At 33.7% G+C, this 20,147-nt stretch overlaps 1 protein-coding gene across 3 annotated transcripts in view; it reads right to left on the reverse strand.

Annotated features, from left to right (window-relative positions):
• The window catches only part of LOC114335931 (glutamic acid-rich protein-like), a 116,263-nt gene that overhangs the window by 50,442 nt on the left and 45,674 nt on the right, over positions 1–20,147 (reverse strand). For all 3 annotated transcript variants that reach the window (XM_028286219.2, XM_028286220.2, XM_028286218.2), the window contains exon 7: positions 15,058–15,144. In XM_028286219.2, the coding sequence (XP_028142020.2) occupies positions 15,058–15,144 (87 nt within the window). The remainder of the gene's footprint in view (positions 1–15,057; positions 15,145–20,147) is intronic.

The raw sequence follows: 20,147 nt of genomic DNA on the forward strand, positions 1-20,147 counted from the left end.
GACAAACATTTCAACAATAAAAATGTATTGCTGTTACAAAATCTCGTGAACCTAATTCATTCATTTGGTGACGTCAATATACGAACGAAACGATTGAATCCGACATTACTGAAAATATCAGGGTGCAGATGGGACCCTGTCGCGCAATTCGCAGCAAATAAAATAGTCGTATGTTTTTGGCTTCATTTTATTTCGGTTATACATACGCATTTTCAAGGTTCACGAGGTTTTGTACCAACTCTATGTAATATAATATTTGAGAGATAATGGAACCGGATGGAACTACATATACCATAGTAAAAATGACTCATGGGACACCACATTCATTGTCGTGTTATCGAAAATAACAGGCACCTGCATTATCCTTTATTTATTTGAAACTGTCTTAGCATTGTTTAGAAAAGACTATTAAAATTCTTTTTTTTAACAATGGCCTTAGTCATCACTGTTATTAAATAACATAACATCAGAGACGGTATTGTGTGTAGTAAAGTCGTATTGTTCGCTTCCGTTTTGTAATCGTTCGTAAATTTATTCAGATTTTGTGTTTGTGTGTCTTTTGTCTGTAAGGGCAACAAAACGTAAAAATGTTGTAGTGACAATGGAAAAGAAACTAGAAGCATTAAGTAGAATTGATAAAGGTGAATCTTGCAGCATTAAATTATGGTGTCGGTACATCTACAGTATCGGATTGAAAGAAAAATAAAACTAAAATCGAAGAATTTTTTTTCAAAATGATAACAAAAGACAGTTTGGACAATCGCAATCGGTGCAAAGCTAATAAAGCTAAGAATGAGACTTTTGACGACGCTTTGTATGTGTGGTTTTGTGTGGAATGCGAACGTGGTTTACCAGTGTCTGTGTGACAATTATAACGGAGTTTATCTGTAAGCATACCATATTTTATTAATTTTTACCATTTTCTGCGGCTAACCCGGATTTTCGATAACCCGGATCGGCCGCGGTCCCAATTAATCCGAGTTAACGGGGTTCCACTATATGTGTTTGAGTAAGTCATTTAGTAGAAATGTGTACAATGACAGGCGATTCTGAAGAGCATAAGACCTTGCCAGGCGAGGGGAAAGATTATGGGTTTTTCCTAAAATTATTTTTTTGCATCGAACAAAGTTTTTTTTAGGTTTTTTGAATCATTCCATACAGAAAAAGTCTTTGGTGATTTTTCTCTAAGTTAATAGTTTTTGTTATATAAGCGATTAAAAATTTTGAAAATTGCGAAATCGGCCATTTTTAACCCTAAATCGGACATTTAACTAAAAATTTCGATGTTGCCAAGGTAGGTAGATATTCTTTAAACATTGATTGATGAAATCCCGAAGAGATTTTTGTAATACAATATCGAAACCCCCTTTGTTTTTTAATTGCTAATCAAGCAGGCGCGACACTGTAGTATAAGTGAGGACGTTTGAGTTTGCATAAATTCATTATCTCGAGAAAGGGCAAATTTAAAGAGAAATCCTCAGACAGGTCGATTTTTATTCTTAAAATAGGAGTTTTTGGCATATATATCATACTAGTGTTGTCATCCGTCTGGGCGTGATGACGTAATGGATGATTTTTTTAAATGAGAGTAGGGGTTGTGTGATAGCTCATTTGAAAGGTTATTTAATTTTCTATTCAGTAATATAGACATTAACGTAATTATTTATACAGCGTGTACAAAAAAAAATTATTAAATTAATTTAGACAAAAAGAAAAAAAATTGTTTGTACACCCTGTATAAATAATTATGTTAAGGTTTATATCATTGAATAGAGAATTAAATAACCTTTCAAATGAGCAATCACACAACCCCTTCTCTCATTTAAAAAGATCATCGATTACGTCATCACGCCCAGATGGATGACGTCACTAGTATTATATATATGCCAAAAAGTCCTAATTTAAAAATAAAAATCGATCTGTGTGAGGATTTTTCTTCAAATTTGCCCATTCTCGAGATAATGAATTTATGCAAACTCAAACGTCCTCATTTATACTGCAGTGTCGCGCCCGCTTGATTAGCAAGTAAAAAACAAAGGGGTTTTCGATATTGTATTGCACAAAACTCTTCGGGATTTCATCAATCACTGTTTAAAGAATATCTACCTACCTTGGAAACATTGAAATTTTTAGTTAAATGTCCGATTTAGGGTTAAAAATGACCGATTTCGCAATTTTCAAAATTTTTAATCGCTTATACTATAACAAAAACTATTAACCTAAGAGAAAAGTCACTAAAGACCTTTTCTATTTGGAATGATTCAAAAAACCTTTGTTCGATGCAAAAAAGATAATTTTAGGAAAACCCATAATCTTTCCCCTCGCCTGGCAAGGTCTTATGCTCTTCAGAATTGCCTGTCATTGTACACATTTCTTCTAAATGACTTACTAAAACACATACTTAAATTTAAACTTTACAGGAGAAAGTTTATTTTACCCCCTAAATTTGCAATTTTCGATTCACCTGGTAGATACACGTGCACGGCTGATGCCTGCCAGGTCATGGTTTTTAGCCTTGGCGTGCTATGAATTATCACTAGATAAATTTCTAGCCTTACAGGACGACCGTTAGACGGAGGGTTCACTAGCTCTTAGACTAATAGTTCAATAATATAATTATTATTATGCCGGGTATCGATAGAGGTTAGAACAAATTTTTTATTTATTTAGTTTTATATTCGTTAGTTCCTATATTATTGATTTATACGTTTTAATTTAAGTACATAAACTGATGTTTTTAATTTTAGTTCTCGAATGTAAAATTTTGTATGCCCATGTTGTTGGGGCTTAAATATATTATTTTGATGCGGATTCTGGGTTATTATGGTGTTCAAACATTTATTGTTCAAATAAGATTGGTGGTGTCAATAATAAGTTGCTGCTGAAACAGATAAATAAACTTCACAACTCAATACTTTGGCGCTCAAAAGGTATAAAAAATGTAAAATAAATTGGTATTAAAATTTTGGTGCTAACTATGATATTTTCTGCCAAAAGACATACGTTTGGAGATCATATCGATTTTAAATTATGTTCAGTCAAATAAAAGCCAAAGCAAATTAGCTAGTAAGGAAACATCTGAGTGAAATGTGGATTTCGTTCAGATGTTTTGGATTCTAAATGATAAAAAGACACACTAACAGGGGTGGCCAAACTGTGGCCCGCGAGCTACATGTAGCTCTTTGAAGGATTTTTTGTGGCTCTCAATAAATGTACCTGAATTACTTTCAATTTTTGTGTTTGAAAATGTCTTAAATTACTGACAACAAATATAAAAGACTAATTAATTGTAACAACAGGACTTACACAAGGGGACCCCTTATCACCGTTGCTATACAATTTGGCCTTAGAATATGTAATAATTAAAATATCATATGCGCTGACAGGGGTCTAACGAATCGAGGATGAAAGGCATTGTTGGTCTTTGTTGATAAATCTAGGTGCAGTCGCTCATTCTACAAGAGACGTGAAAGAGGTGTTTCCACAACTCGAGGAAGAAAGAGGTAGCTGGGCCTTCGAATAAATGAAGAGAAGACGAAATACATGCCAATAGTAACCAAAAATCCAAGACTAAGAGTTAGGAAAAACATAACTATTATTAATGACCACAACTTCGAAGTAGTAAAAGGGTTGAAATATCTAGGGGCGGTAATCACAGATGACAACCACATATAAAAAGAGGTCTCAGCATGGATAGCTGCGTGGAATACAGCATCCCTATCATCATTATAAGATCTAAGCTGCTAAAAAGACAATCTAAATGCAGACTCTACACGCCAATGATTATTCGCCCAATTGTTACAAATATGGAAGTGAAACATGGACTCTACATTAGCGGGAAATAAATATGCTGCTGGATTTTTGAAAGGAAAGTTCTCAGAATTATATTTGGCCCTCAAAGAGATGAACCGACAGGAGAGTGTAGAAGAAGCCGCAAAGCTGAGTTGGTGACTGGGTATGGTAGGTACTGAAAACATCGCCAGACATATAACAGCTAAGATAAGATAAGCAGGTCATGTGGTACGATCAGAGGAAACAGAGTGTTAAAGACAGTGTTTTTTGAGAGACGGTAGAAGATCGGTGGGCCCAGAAAGAGATGGAAGGATGATGAAAAATCAAAGTATCCTGAATTAGTAAAGGCTGCTTGTAGAATTATTTGCATATTTTAAACAACGAAGTAAACAATTTTATTTCACTTTAAAATTCTAAAATCCAAGCAGTGAGAGAAGAATTAATACTTTTTTTACACTACTTAAATAATTTTTAATTGCAGTTCGCGAAAAATTTCAAGTTTTTAAAAATGGTTCGGACTATCAAATAGCTTGGTCAGTATTAGCCACCCCTGCACTATAATATCATTTGGACTGAACTGAAAATTTTAAAATCGGACAGATAATTTAAATTTTATATATAAAACAAGAAGTAAAAGTATTTTGTAAAAAAAATTGAATACCTCTTAAAACAAAAAAACACACACATATCATTTGGACTGAACTGAGGGTTTTAAAATCAGGCAGATAATTTAAATTTTATAAATAAAACAAGAAGTAAAAGTATTTTGTAAAAAAAAATTAATTTGAACGCCTCTAAGGTTCCTTATTTTTTCGGGTTCTCCATAATACCTTATAACATAATATATCTATATCATAATACATACAAATATGTAGTAATTTTAGCAATTCACAATCAGTAATCTTAGGAATTGTTGTATTATATTCACGTGATTCTTCAATATAATTACATGACAGAGTATTCTAATAGCATTAGGCATGACAATAATGAAATAGGTAATCTTATATTTAAAAATGTAGGAGGCTTTATCACCGATCGAAAGGCCAAAGTGCAGTTTATGAAATCAAGTACTGATTAACAAAAGAAAACAATCGTACATGAACGACGTGGGAAAATTTAGAGGTGTGTGCAGACTCGGATGACTATATGCTCACAGAGACTATAAGACAAAAAGTTAAAACAGAAAGAAAACAGAAAAACCGACAGAAAAAATGGAATATCAATAAATTTTACAAAGCAGATTTTAGAAAGAAACATGAAGAGAAAATAACCGCAAATTAGAGATAACGATAAAGCAGGAGATATAGCATCAGAATGTGAGTAAGAAAATTCAAGAAATAAAAGACGATAGATTTGAACTAGGAAGGAGAAATGGTGGAAGACGGCGTAGAGGAAGAAGACATCTAAATCTCAAAAGAACCAACAATAGAGGAATTGGAGGAAATAATGTAGAGTAGCAAAATGAAAAAGCTCCTGGTAAAGACAAAATTAACATAAAACGTATAAAGTATGGAGGAAGAAATATAAGGGGAAAATACTAAAAATATTGAAAAATATATGAAAAGAAGAGAAGATGCCAGCAGACTGGGAGATAGAGCAGATTATAACAATACATAATAAGGGATCGAGACCAACCTATTTGTGAAAGTTGTCAGCAAAAACATTATTAAATATCACGTAAAAAATAGTGACATCAATAATACAAAGAAAAAGAAAAATATCATGAAGAATAAAGTAGGAAAACAGCAATTTTAAGTCAGAGAACGAAGATTAACAATAAATGCTATATTCACAATAAAACAAACAATGGATAAAGCAATCAAATACAAATTGGAAATGCTCTTATATACTTCATACAGCCATTCGATTCGATTTGAAAAGGAAACAACTAATTCCTAATAGCACTAAAAACACTAAAAATGTCACTACAGAACTTCATAAATTGGAATAAACACGCAAAGAGGAGAGATATATGAATTCATTATAATTAATAAAGGGATGAAACAAGGTAATTTCTTGTGATCTCAGGGAGATCTGCAACACTCTTTAATCTAGCTTTAGAATAGGCACTGCGAAATATAAACAAAAGTAAGCTAAGAACAAAGGGTAGCCAAATATTCGTTTATATCAAAATCCTGAAAGTGAGAAACTGAAGGGAACTATGCACATATCTAAATGAGTGTGGAAGAAAATTGTAAGGAAAGCTAAGTCACAGAACAAACTTTGACAACACACAAGAGGAATGCGGAGACAAATACGGTCCTGGTAAAGAGACAGTGAGGTCGATTTGAATCTGCTCCGCAATTTAGCTTCAAAATTACTGAGGTATTGCCAACAGATAAATTACCAAAGTCTTACAAAGTGTAAATAAGTAAATTAAGTAATTTAGAGTGTAAACTAAACAAGAATTTTAAAAGTAAGATCCAACCATTATTAACCTAACCTAGTTTTAATAAAAATATATTTTAAATTACTAACAGTAAAACAATAATTATCATTAAGTTTTTTGGCACTGATAAGAAGTCACGGTCCGCTGGGGCGACTAGCCGTTGCTTCTTTTCGCAGTGTTAATGACTAATAGATAAATTCAAGTTTTTTGCACCTATCGAAAAATACAGAGTCGAAATATTATTGTTGATATAAATAAATAACCGATAATTAAACAATTTTTAAATAATTTTAAAAGTAAAATAAAAATTTAAAAATTAAATAATTAATAAATAAAATAACAATAATATTAATACATAGTAATAAGTAAATACAGAATTAGGTCTCTAAATAAAAACACAATGAGTGAGCATAGAAGCGAAACTGGAAGCGAGGTAGAAACAGACGAAGAAACTAAACGGAAGAGAACGGAAGGAAACGATGACAGTTTTGAAAGAAGTAAAAAAGCAAAGAGAACACAACAGAAAAATGAAGCAGACAAAGATACAAATGCAGTCATGATTAGAATGATGAAAGAACTTATGGAGAAAAATGAAGAAATGATGAATGAAATAAAACAGGTCAGGAAGGAACAAGCCGAAAACAATAAGCAATTAATGGAAATGAGGCAAGAGAATCAGAACTTGAAAAGAGAAGTAAAGCAACTACAGGAAAGAATCGAATACATAGAAAAATACAGTAAGAAGAAAAACCTGATATCAGGATTAAAAATGGACACAAACGACGATAGAAACATTAGAGAAGAAATGGAAAATTTCCTAGTCAGGGAACTGCAAGTTAAAGTGAAATTAAGGAACGCCACAAAAATTGGAGAGAATCTCTGTGTTATAGAAACGGAAACAATGACTGAAAAAATGAAGATATTGAAAAACAAGAGAAAGTTAAAAAACCACAACGAACGCATTTACAGAAACAGTGACCTAACGACGAAAGAAAAAGAAATACAGAAACAATTAAGCAAGGTGGCGAAAGAGGAAAGAGAAAAAGGAAAAATGGCAAGAATTGGATACAAAAAGTTAATAGTAGACGGTAGAGAATGGAGATGGGATGAAGAGAAGGAGCAGCTATACGAAATAAAAAAAGGAGAAGCTGCACCAGGGGGGTCAAAAAAGTAAAAAATAATAATCAACATGAGAAAAATGGTAACGACATGGCTACAATAAGGACGATGAATTCGGAGAAAGGAAAAGAAGATAAGAAAGGAAATAAACAAATTGAAAATGTACTGAAAGTGGGCACATGGAATGTAAGAGGGACCTACGATGAAGGAGCATTAAGAAATTTAGATAAAATACGAGAGAAATATAGAATCGAAATAATGGCCTTGCAAGAGACCAAGCAACTAGGAAGTGAGATAGTAAAAGTTGGGAAAAGTACCCTTTTTAAAAGCGGCGGGCCAAATAGATACCTGGGGACTGGTTTTATAGTATCAGACAGAATAAGACGAGTAGTAACTGACTTCCAAGCAATATCAGAAAGACTGTGCTATTTAAGATTTCGCGGGAAGTATAGAAAAATTAGTATAATTAATGCACATGCTCCTACAGAAGAGAAAGACATGGAAATAAAAAATGAGTTCTATGAACAACTCGGTGAGCTAATTGGGAAAATACCAAAATATGATATAAAAATAATTGTGGGAGATATGAATGCGAAAGTAGGAAGAGAAGAAATTTATATGAATATAACAGGAGGTAAAAGCCTACATAAAGAAAGTAATGACAATGGCAAAAAACTAATAGAACTTTCAATGGAACATAACCTTAAGATAGTAAGTACACAATTTGATCATAAAGATATACATAAAATAACCTGGATCTCTCCTGATAGAAAAACGAGAAACCAAATAGACCATGTACTCATTGAAAGAAAACACAACAAATCTGTGACTGATTGTAGAAGTTACAGAGGAGCAGACGCGGATAGCGATCATATATTGACAATAGTCAAACTTAAGCAAGAAATTCCCAAGCTAACAAGAAAAGGAACACAACGGAAAAAATACCAATTAGAGCGACTCCAAGATAAAGAGGTAGCAAAAAGAACAGAGGAAGAGATAAACAAGAGATTGGAAAGAATCACGACCGGGAACCTAGAAGAGGAATGGGAACAAATACAAGCAGCTGTGATAGAAGCGGCAGACCTTAGCATTGGGAAAGCAGAAAAAGAAAATAGAGAACAATGGTTTGATGAGGACTGCAAAAGAATTCTAGAGCAGAGAAACAACCCAAAAATGGAAAATATTAGAAACAACACAGAAAAAAGTAACGAGTATTATAAAGAAAAGAGAAGAGAAGCTAAGCGATTATGTAGGCAAAAGAAGAGAAAAGCACTGGAAAAGCAACTAGAAATAATAGAAGAAAACTATATCCAAAAAGAAGTTAAAAATTTTTATCAAGGAGTAAAAAAAACACGAGGGACTCAAAATAAATGCACAATGTTTTGCAGAAATAAAGATGGTATGTTGCTGGGAGACAAGACAGAAAAATTGAATAGATGGGCAGAATACTTCGGAGAATTATTAAACGATAAAGCCCAAACAGAAACAGAAATGCAACAGCGAGGGCAAGAAATCAAACAACAACAAATACAAGAAGCGGAACCACAGCAAACACAAGCACCGACAGAAAGGGAGATAATAACAGTAATAAAGGACCTAAAAAATAATAAAAGTGCCGGAGAAAGCGGAGTTCCAGCAGAGATATTAAAGGTAGGAGGAAATATACTGCAGCAAAAAATAGCTGGACTTATAAAGAAAATATGGGACAACGAAAAAATGCCGGAGCAATGGAACACAGCACTCATCTGCCCAATCCACAAGAAAGGTGATAAGACCATTTGTGAAAATTACAGAGGAATCGCACTGTTAGAAGTGGTGTATAAGGTATTAGCAAAAATTATAAGAACTAGATTGAAAGCTTATGAATCAGAGATAATAGGAGAATACCAGGCTGGTTTCAGACAGGGAAGAGGAACAACCGATCAAATTGTTTTGCTAAAGTTATTGCAAAACAATAGTTATGAACAAAATCTAGGCTTACATATGCTCTTTATCGATTTTAAACAGGCTTACGACTCAATCTCACGAAACGGGCTATACGAAGCAATGAGAGCACTAGGAATATCAGAGAAACTGATACGATTAGTTAAAATGACGTTAACTAACACAGTCAATAAAGTCATGATAGAAGGCAGTTTTTCAAATCAGTTTAACGTCAACAGAGGATTAAAACAAGGGGACCCCCTGTCAACAGACTTATTCAATCTAGTACTAGAAAATATAATTAGAGGAGCCAATATCCAGACAAGCGGCACGATTCTTAACAGAAGACAACAGTGTATAGGTTTTGCAGATGACTTGGTGTTTCTGACGCGTTCAAGAATAGAACTTCAAAAAATGTTTAAGCAATTTGAAGAAGAAGCAAAAAAATATGGCCTGACTATAAACCAAGGAAAAACCAAGTATATGGAAATAAGAGGAGAAAATGCTGAAGAAAATAAGTGGATTACTCTAAGGACAAATGACAAAGATTATAAATTTGAGAAGGTAACTGAATTTGAGTACCTTGGAGTCACAGTTACAAATAGAGGAGACGAAGAGAGAGAGATAGATAAACGGTTGTTAAAAGGTAGCAAAGCAGTAGGTTCATTAAACGCACTGTTGAAGGCAAAAAACGTGTCCAGGGCAGCCAAGATCCGAGCGTATGAAGCAATAGTGAGACCAACGGTGCTGTATGCATGTGAAACTTGGACAATGAACCAGAAAGTAGAAAAGAAGCTAGAGATTTGGGAGAGAAAAATATTGAGAAAAGTTTTTGGTGGTATAAAGGAGGATAACGGGGAATGGCGCAGAAGAACAAACCAGGAGCTAATGGAGATGTATAAGAAACCTAAAATAACTCAGAAAATCAAGGCACAGAGAGTTAGATGGTTGGGCCATGTTTTACGAATGCCACAAGAAAGAAACGTCCTAAGAGTTTTATCAGCAGGAGAACAAGGGAAGAAAAGAAGAGGGAGACCACGAAGGAAGTGGTTTGATGCCGTCCGGACTGACCTAGAAGAAATGGGTACAAGAGACTGGAGAGGACAAGTACAGGACCGCAAAAAGTGGAAGAAATTAGTCAAGACTATCGAAGCCAAGGGGCTCTAAGGCCTGTAGGGCTGTTATATATATAATAAGGGATCGAGACCAACCTATTTGTGAAAGTTGTCAGCAAAAACATTACTAAATATCACGTAAAAATAGTGACATCAATAATACAAAGAAAAAGAAAAATATCATGAAGAATAAAGTAGGAAAACAGCAATTTTAAGTCAGAGAACGAAGATTAACAATAAATGCTATATTCACAATAAAACAAACAATGGATAAAGCAATCAAATACAAATTGGAAATGCTCTTATATACTTCATACAGCCATTCGATTTGAAAAGGAAACAACTAATTCCTAATAGCACTAAAAACACTAAAAATGTCACTACAGAACTTCATAAATTGGAATAAACACGCAAAGAGGAGAGATATATGAATTCATTATAATTAATAAAGGGATGAAACAAGGTAATTTCTTGTGATTTCAGGGAGATCTGCAACACTCTTTAATCTAGCTTTAGAATAGGCACTGCGAAATATAAACAAAAGGAAGCTAAGAATTGGGGTAGCCAAATATTCGTCTATATATTCGTCACATATCTAAATGAGTGTGGAAGAAAATTGTAAGGAAAGCTAAGTCACAGAACAAACTTTGACAACACACAAGAGGAATGCGGAGGGATTCACCGCAATAAACGAATCAGAGAGCTCTAATTAAGAGCGGCAAACATTCTAACTGGAATAAAAAGCCTTGGCGATGATGAATAAAAATACAGATGAATAGATACCGTTAATAACAATTAACCCATTTTCTACCAGAATATCAATAAATATATTTTTTCATAAATATAACTGCAGATGACAATGGAATGAAACTAAATAAACGTAAAAATATTCGTCTATATATTCGTCACATATCTAAATGAGTGTGGAAGAAAATTGTAAGGAAAGCTAAGTCACAGAACAAACTTTGACAACACACAAGAGGAATGCGGAGGGATTCACCGCAATAAACGAATCAGAGAGCTCTAATTAAGAGCGGCAAACATTCTAACTGGAATAAAAAGCCTTGGCGATGATGAATAAAAATACAGATGAATAGATACCGTTAATAACAATTAACCCATTTTCTACCAGAATATCAATAAATATATTTTTTCATAAATATAACTGCAGATGACAATGGAATGAAACTAAATAAACGTAAAAATCTGTTTTTATTAATTTTTTTTTAAACATAAGAAAAAAACGCTGTGACCATATGGTCACCCAGGGAGGTTACCTATATATACATTATGTATTTACTACTGTGTATGAAAAATTTCAAAACACTCAATGCAAAGTCCTAAATTACATTTTTCATATTGTGTACGTATCACAGAAGAACATCCTTCTCCTGTACACCTACGTCTTTTGCCGTTAGAAACTGGAACAACAAGATGGTCAATTTTGTCATATCGTAGATTGTCGGACACTCTATTCATGGACAGACAATTCTTGCTGACTGAAGGCTTACCAGGACGTCTAGGCGGTACTCCATATTTCCGCATATACATCTGTGCAATTTCTCGGCGGAAAACTATATTAGGTGTTTTTTTTCTTTCCTTTGAGGACTTTTATAAAGCACCCACGCGTTATGTAGGCACGCCAACAAGCCAAGTAAAAAGTGGCCAATACCACTTTTTACTTCTGATGCCAATTCTGTATCGTGCCACATCTTCATCCATTCTATCCGTGCCACCCATGAATGTATTATATTTTGCAATAATCAAAGGCCTTTCTACTTTAATAATTTTCTTCTGTTGCTTAGAGTATCTCTTGACGTAACTTTGAGGATTGATGCCGTAGCAAGTGGATGCAGCCGTAACTACAGCATTATCCATCCACTTGACCAATATAAATCCGTCATTTTTAGATATAACATAATCAACAGAACCTCTAGTTTTAGTAGCCATTACTTTGTTGTCCGGCAAAGGGCAACACTTAGGAACTCTATTTTGTCTTATTGTTCCAGTACAGTCATATCCCCTTAGTTTTAATTCAGCAAGCAAATTGAAACTCGTAAATAGATTATCGGTATAAATATGGTAATTTGGCATCTTATTTGGTAGATCGTTAAGCATTTGAAGTAAAGGAGCTGTTGCACTTCCAAATTTTTCTACATAACTGTTATCAGTGTTATCAGTTGAAATCTGTTTACCTTGATATAACTGACAATGAATCAAATAACTGTCTTCAGAATTATCCTGATGAACATCTGGAGGACAAATAATCACCGATGTTTCATCATTTTCTATATTTTCGTCATCATATAACATGGTCAATGCTTCTTGTAATGTAAAACCACGTCTAAAAAGAAAAAACCTATTAATTATCACATATTATCCCTGTGTGACGTTATGGTCACAAACAAATATTAGAAGCTCTACCGCATTTGATACAATACTTTTGTGAAAAATTATATAAACATGTCTTAAACACATGTCTCTACATCCTATTTGTTCAAAAATATTTTTGGTTTCTTTAAAAATAAGATTAAAAAATATTACTTACTCAAAGCGAACGTCCATTTTGATGCTTTCTCGTTGTAACACCAACAAACATTAACTATAACACGACTTTGCCAGCGAATAGATCAGGTACCGGGTATGTCATTCGTTACATAGATATCTCTAGTCCGCGTGGTCGTATTACTAGTTGCATATATCGCTGTATGTGTTTAATATTATATATTTAAAAGGGGCCATTTAGTGTGACCATACGGTCACGCTAGCAGAAAACGGGTTAATTGGACTTCGTAAGTCTTAGGTTTTCACCCAAAGTAATCGAAAGTAGAACTGGAAGTCGATAGTTGAACTTTTCGTGTAACTTTGCGTCGATTGATATAAGATTTTACTAATTTTGAGTCATTTTTATTAAACTGTAGGTCATCATTGTTTAAACAGAAATGACTTTAAAACCGGAACTAAACTCAACTCAACTTTTTAATACGCTTCCATTGATGTGATACATACCTATACTATTTCTGCGACTATAATGGCACTTCTGGTTAGAACTTTTTAACCGGAAATGATATAAAAACCAAAATTTTACATTTGTTCTCATCTTGCTAAGGCACGTCGAATGATATATCGCTTATACTATTTTGGTGACTTTAAAACAGTTCACTTTTAAGGTTTAACTCTAAACCGGAAGTCCGATGTCAAATTTCTTATCTTTAGTACCTTCCTTGGGTTATAAGCTTTCATTATATACCTCATTTGTCATTCTATATGTATTAATAACGGAGGAGTTGTATTTGCGGACGGATAGACAGACGGGCAGAGAGTCATGAAATCGGAAGTATATAATTTGTTCTCGTCTTGCGAAGGCGAGTCGAATAATATATCACTTGTACAACAGTGACTTTAAAACAGTACTTCTAAATCGCATTTATAAAACCGGAAGTCCTAGATCGTATTTGTTACATTTAGTACCATCCTTGGATTATAAGCTTTCATTCGACACCTCATTTATTTTTCTACCTGGTATAGTGACAAAGGAGTTATATTCGCGGTCGGACGGACAGATGGACAGACAGCCTAGGTCAAATTTCTCACCTTTAGTATCAGCCTTGGATTATAAGCTTTCATTTGACACCTCATTTGTCATTCTACCTGGTACAATGACGGATGAGTTATATTCGTGGTCGAACGGACAGACGGACAGACAGCATAGGTCAAATTTCTCTCTTTTAGTACCATGCTTGGATTATAAACTTTCACTTGACACCTCATTTGTCATTCTACCTCGTATAATGACGGAAGAGTCATATTCGCGGTCGGACGGACAGCCTAGGTCAAGTTTCTCACTTTTAGTACCATCCTTGGATTATAAGTTTTCATTCGACACCTCATTTGTCAATCTACCTGGTACAATGACGGATGAGTTATATTCGTGGTCGAACGGACAGACGGACAGACAGCATAGGTCAAATTTCTCACCTTTAGTACCATCCTTACATTATAAACTTTCATTTGACACCTCATTTGTCATTCTGCCTGGTATAATGACGGAGGTGTTATTTTCGCGGTCGGAGGGATAGACGGACAAACAGCCTAGGTCAAGTTTCTCACCTTTAGTACCATCCTTGCATTATAAACTTTCATTTAACACCTCATTTGTCATTCTACCTGGTATAATGACGGTGGAGTTATATTCTCGGTCGGACGGACAAACGGACAGACAGCCTAGGTCAAGTTTCTCACCTTTAGTATCATTCTTGAATTATAAACTTTCATTTGACACCTCATTTGTCATTCTACCTGGTATAATGACGGAGGAGTTGTGTTCACAGACAGACAGACAGACAGACAGACAGACGGACAGACGGACGTGGATAATTCAAAGTTTTCACATTTTTTTCAAAATTAGGTGAAAACAATAAAATTAACGTAAAAAAGTACAGCTAGTTACGTCTAGTGATGATGCAACGATAAATGTCCGAAAAGAGTACCGTAGAGAAAAAATGATAGTGACCTGGAAAACAAAGGAAAATTTTGCATAAAGGCATTCAATAAAGTGAACCCCAATCAGATAGTTCACGTCTGCTATAATTAATAAAAACAAATCAAAAATAATATAGTTTGACTTCGAAGCCGCATGAAGTCGAAAAGCTTGAAACTAGTAGGTAGTATAAAAAATCGCATTAATGTCACACTTGCAATGTCATTAATCGCACTTACAATATTTTGGTCAAATTGCACTCGTTTTTCTTTTGGCAGATATTTTCTCCTAGACTGCTTTTTTATAGTTATTTTATAAGCATTTTCCTGCAAATTAAAAGAAAGTAATTAATAATAATTGAACCCTGTTATTGTTAGTCGAATATACATACATAATGGAAAACTAAAAAGCAATTTGTTTAGTTAGAACATCAAATATGTTTTCATTCATTCAAGAAAAATGCCTTATACGTTTTATGAAACTCAGGATATAATAATTAAATTAAATAATTAAATAAATTCCGCCATATTATGTTATTTTAATATTTTCGCTGGGAACTGAATTTTTTAGGTACCTACTTGTTGTAGGTACAGTTGATTTTCCAATCAGATAGTGTAACGTGTAGTATGCGTATTGTGAAAATGTCTTGTTAGTAAAGTTGACTTCACTGTCTTTACAAAGAGATGCTAATTGTATCCGAACTTCTGCCGTCCCTCCGATGAGTACCGATCCCACAAATATAAATATAATTAAAAAAAAATACAGAACGTTTAGGACAAAATGTTTTATATTAACTATGGAAAAGATAGTTTGTAAAAGTCGCTTTATTTAAAGTTAAGTCGTTTAGTTAAATTAATATTAAAATGTTTTTTAAGTAAGGAATTTATTATATTTTTTATTTCCTTCCATTTTGGCAATGAAAACTTTTTTGTAAAAACTTACAGTTTTTGAGTTATTTATGAAAAATCGCTTTAAAGCATGCATTTTTTTCACGAAAAATTAAAATCTTTGATCTTTAGTAACTCAAAAATATTGATTTATTTTAATAACATTACCAAACGAATTATAATTTGTCCCTCTATCGATTTGTAAAGTTACTTTTAATAAAATAATAATTGTCACCCCCGGGAAGGGGTGGTATCAACCCTCAGGGTAAAACCGTAAGGTGGCATCATGTCATCTTTATTTCTTAAGGTATGCTCTAACCACTCACCAATATTCGTGAAAATCGATAAAAGTTTACCGAAATTGTAGGTAATAGTTGATTTTTGCCTTCAGTGACTGCACTATACAAATTAAATTGCAATTTAATGATCTAAATGCGCGTATTTTGGGAGCTCATAAATTATTAAACGATATTTATATAGTCGCTAAATAATTAATTCATTTTAAGTACAACTCTCTCTTAAGCCGAGAAGATGCGGTGGTTTTCATGCAAAAGAGTTGCTCAAAAATCGAAATGTGCGTGATTTAAGAGTTTATTCTTAGAATATATATATATATATATATATATATATATATATATATATATATATATATATATGAATTATATCCGCGATACGATATATTAATTTTCTCAGCATTTTTCTCTTAAGTTAATCAATTAAAGGGTTGTTTGAGGGTGAAGGGAATGAGCTCAAAAATCGAAACTATATCACTTCGAGAGCTCATAAATAGCTCGCACTTCTGTCGTAAAGATCGATTCAATATCCCTATTTTTAGGTATGGGGGACTGACTAAAATATTAAATTCCTGCTTAGTGTAACGAGCTCAAGATTTTTAATTGGCTGAATATGAAAGCTCATAAATAGCTCATAAATCAGTGCTCTTTGTTTTTTAATTTTTGCAAGTGGGGGGCAGCTCAGCAGGGGTCTGGAGAAGCTCTGTTTGTCCTAAATATTCTATATTCTCACGCAGCGATGCTTGGACGTCAACCAAGAGGTAATGCCTGTTTCATTGGTTTTGAAAAGACTTTTGACAGGGTAGGTCATGATTTACTTTAAGATAAGAGCAAAGACATATATGATTTGAGGATAATCCTGGATTTATACTGGAATCAGCGAGAAAATATAAGAATGGAAGCTGAAGTTTCAGACGTAATAAAAGCAACACGTAGAGTTCGTAGAGTGAGACAGAGATATAATATATATTATATTATCGTCTAATAGTGAACACATTTGGGACAGGTTGTATATTAGTGCACCTGACCTAACCTACATTTATGTGCCATCCTGTTTGTGCGTCACAGTGTTGCCATATTTTTTTGTTTATTTCTTGTATAATTTCAATTAATGTTAAAAATATACCTACAAGAATAATAGAACTACTTTTTTAGTATTTCAAAACTACTTTTTAATTTATTATAATCATTCATCTGTTTGATTAATCTATTTATCTACTTTTTTATAATATAATAATAATAGTAAGAGAGGAAAGTATGCTAAATTTGCAGTCACTCGAGCGTTTTGGGGACCTTTTGGGTTGTGATTATTAGGTCCAAAAACCAAAAAAAGTTAAGTAAAGTTTTAAATTTTAGTGGGGACTTTCCATTTTTAATTTAATTTTCCATTTCCAACAATCGTTTTTCCGATTATAGCGCCATCTATCCATAATTCGAAAAAATGTCTCGAATAAAGGTTACTTATTTTTAAGTAAAGAATCCAAATCTGCAATCAAAATTTGGGGCTTCCATTTAAGATTTTAAAGTAACCTCCACCCCACCTCCGTGAGGGGTCGTGTTTGGTACCATTCGATAGATTTTTCCAACCATGATGACTTTATTTCTTGGAAGAATAAAATAGAGCTTGAAACAAATGCTAGTTTTATTGCGGAAAAAGGCAAAAAGGCAGGAATAGTGAAACTACATATGCCACCGACCGATAATAAACAGGCCCGTTTCGCGATTCAAGTTTATATAGGCAACACAAATTACACGCTGCTAATATTCGGGTCAGGATCTATTATCGAGTTTCCGCGAGGAGTGGTTTTTGTTATCATTCGATAGATTTTTGAGAAATATTGAACACGTATCTTTTACGAACTGACGTTCATTTCACGAAATATTCGCTTTTTTTTATGAAATTTTTGACTCACTCATTTCCTTACGCCCTGCTCAAATCGACAGATTTTTTAAATATACACTCTTTTACATCTACTTAGTTTTTCTAAGGATAGATTTTTTTCTGTGCCCCCTTAACGAACTCCTCTGTGTTAAGGGCCAATATATGGTAGAGGTAGGTAGGGTACCAGGTTTCTCCCCACATGATAATCTGACGCGCTTGAGTAACTTCAAAAATCTCCGCTTAGGCTCCCCTACCATAATAATAGTCTCCCATTTTATACCGCTGACGCGGCTTTGGGAGTATAGTAGGGTAGTCTGCTGTATCTAGGGCCTACGGTATACAAGGAAGGTAACAGGGCCAGTGCTACGCTTCAAACGCCTATTATTACCCCTGGTTTTACCCAAGGTACTCATTTTTATTCTGGTATTAAAGGCTATAGATATTTAAAAATGTCTAGATGTTCTTGCCGGCGCTGGGTCTCGAACCCCGGCCTACTGCATGCGAGTCAGATATCCTACCGCTGAGCTACGCCAGCCGTAGTTTTTTATAACAATTTAAATTATCTTTGATTTAAAAACATTTATACAGTTTACCTTCATTTATTTTTTTTATTTACCAGTTGATCTTTTTCTTTATAATAATGTTAATTAAGATTGATTTAAAACTTTACTTTATTGGTGTTTAAGAACTATTTTTTAATTTAATATAATCATTCATCTGTTTGATTTATCTACTTTTTTATAATTAAAATGCCTCTTTTGAGCTTTTTGTTTTAAAAAACAACATAAAAAAATTTTACTTGATTGACGTTTCAAAACTTTTTAAATGCATGTAATGTGATAGTATGACAAAAATTGAGGATATAGCAACGGTGTTACATGTCAAGCTATTGGGTGCACTAATATACAACCTGTCCCACATTTGAGGCGTTCTTTGCAAAAACCCCATTTGTCATTATTTACAACATTGAAGATATTTAAAAAAAAGTTATTTAATTGAACCGTATTAAGTTTACAGAAATTCTCAAATTTGTGATTTATTATTTTGATGATTACACACAGTTTACAATATAAATAAAATTATTTTTTCCTTTGGTTTTTTTATGAAGGACATTTATTCATTGGACATATGGGGTTTTTGCAGGAAATTTTCATTAATTTATAGGAAAAACGATATTTATAGTAATAAACCAAAATAAAAAATGAACGAAAAATGGTGTTTACTTATAAAATCACACAACACAACTATTCGAAGGAACGTTAACCTATAAAAACCTACTGACAACCAAGCGATAAAATTTCCCGCAAAAACACCAAGTCATTAACAACTGTGGTTTTGAAGGAAAATGCGCTTGACATATGGGGTTTATGCGGAATCGCCTATATTTTTGTCGCTTATATCTTGGACTACTGTGGTTTTAATGGAATTTTCTTACGCAAGGAACGTAGGTAATTAGTCCTTCAATCCATAGATGGCGTAAGTCCATTTCCGAAAAAAACTGACATATTATGGGGTTTTTGCAAAGAACGCCTCATTAGTTCTTCTACTTTACGTGCCATCTCCGCGACGAAGGTTGGCGATCATCATTGCTATTCTCACTTTTGACACTACAGCCCGAAAGAGTTCAGTTGAGCTGCATCCAAACCATTCTCTGAGATTTCTCAGCCAGGACATTTTTCTCCTACCTATGCTGCGCCTACCTTGAATATTTACCTGCGTAATTAATTTTAGGAGTTCATATCTGTCACCACGTGTTATATGACCCAAGTATTGAAGTTTTCTTATTTTGATGGAATCCAGTATCTCCCTGCTGTTCTGTATTCTCCTTAGTACTTCCTCATTGGTTATTCTGTCTGTCCAGGAGATTTTTAGCATTCTTCGAGACGTCCACATCTCAAATGCTTGCAATCTATTGAGGCATTGTTTATTGAGAGTCCATGTCTCCACACCATACAAAAGAACAGAAAATACATAACATTTTAGTACTCGCTTTATAAGATTTAAGCTGAGGTCTCTACTACATATTATTTGCTTCATACGAGTGAATGCACTTCTAGCCTTTTCTATTCTAATTCGGATTTCTTTGGTATAATCGTTTTTTTCACTAATGTTTGTCCCTAAATAGTTATAATTCTGAACTCGTTCTATCGTCTAATTATTTACGTGTAGATTTATGTTTCTAATATTTTTCTTTGATATAACCATGAATTTCGTTTTCTTTAGGTTTAGTGACAGACCAAATTCTTCACTCGTTGCAACAACCTTAT

The sequence above is a fragment of the Diabrotica virgifera genome, chromosome 1, assembly GCF_917563875.1.
Source record: "Diabrotica virgifera virgifera chromosome 1, PGI_DIABVI_V3a".
NCBI classification, from domain to species: domain Eukaryota; kingdom Metazoa; phylum Arthropoda; class Insecta; order Coleoptera; family Chrysomelidae; genus Diabrotica; species Diabrotica virgifera.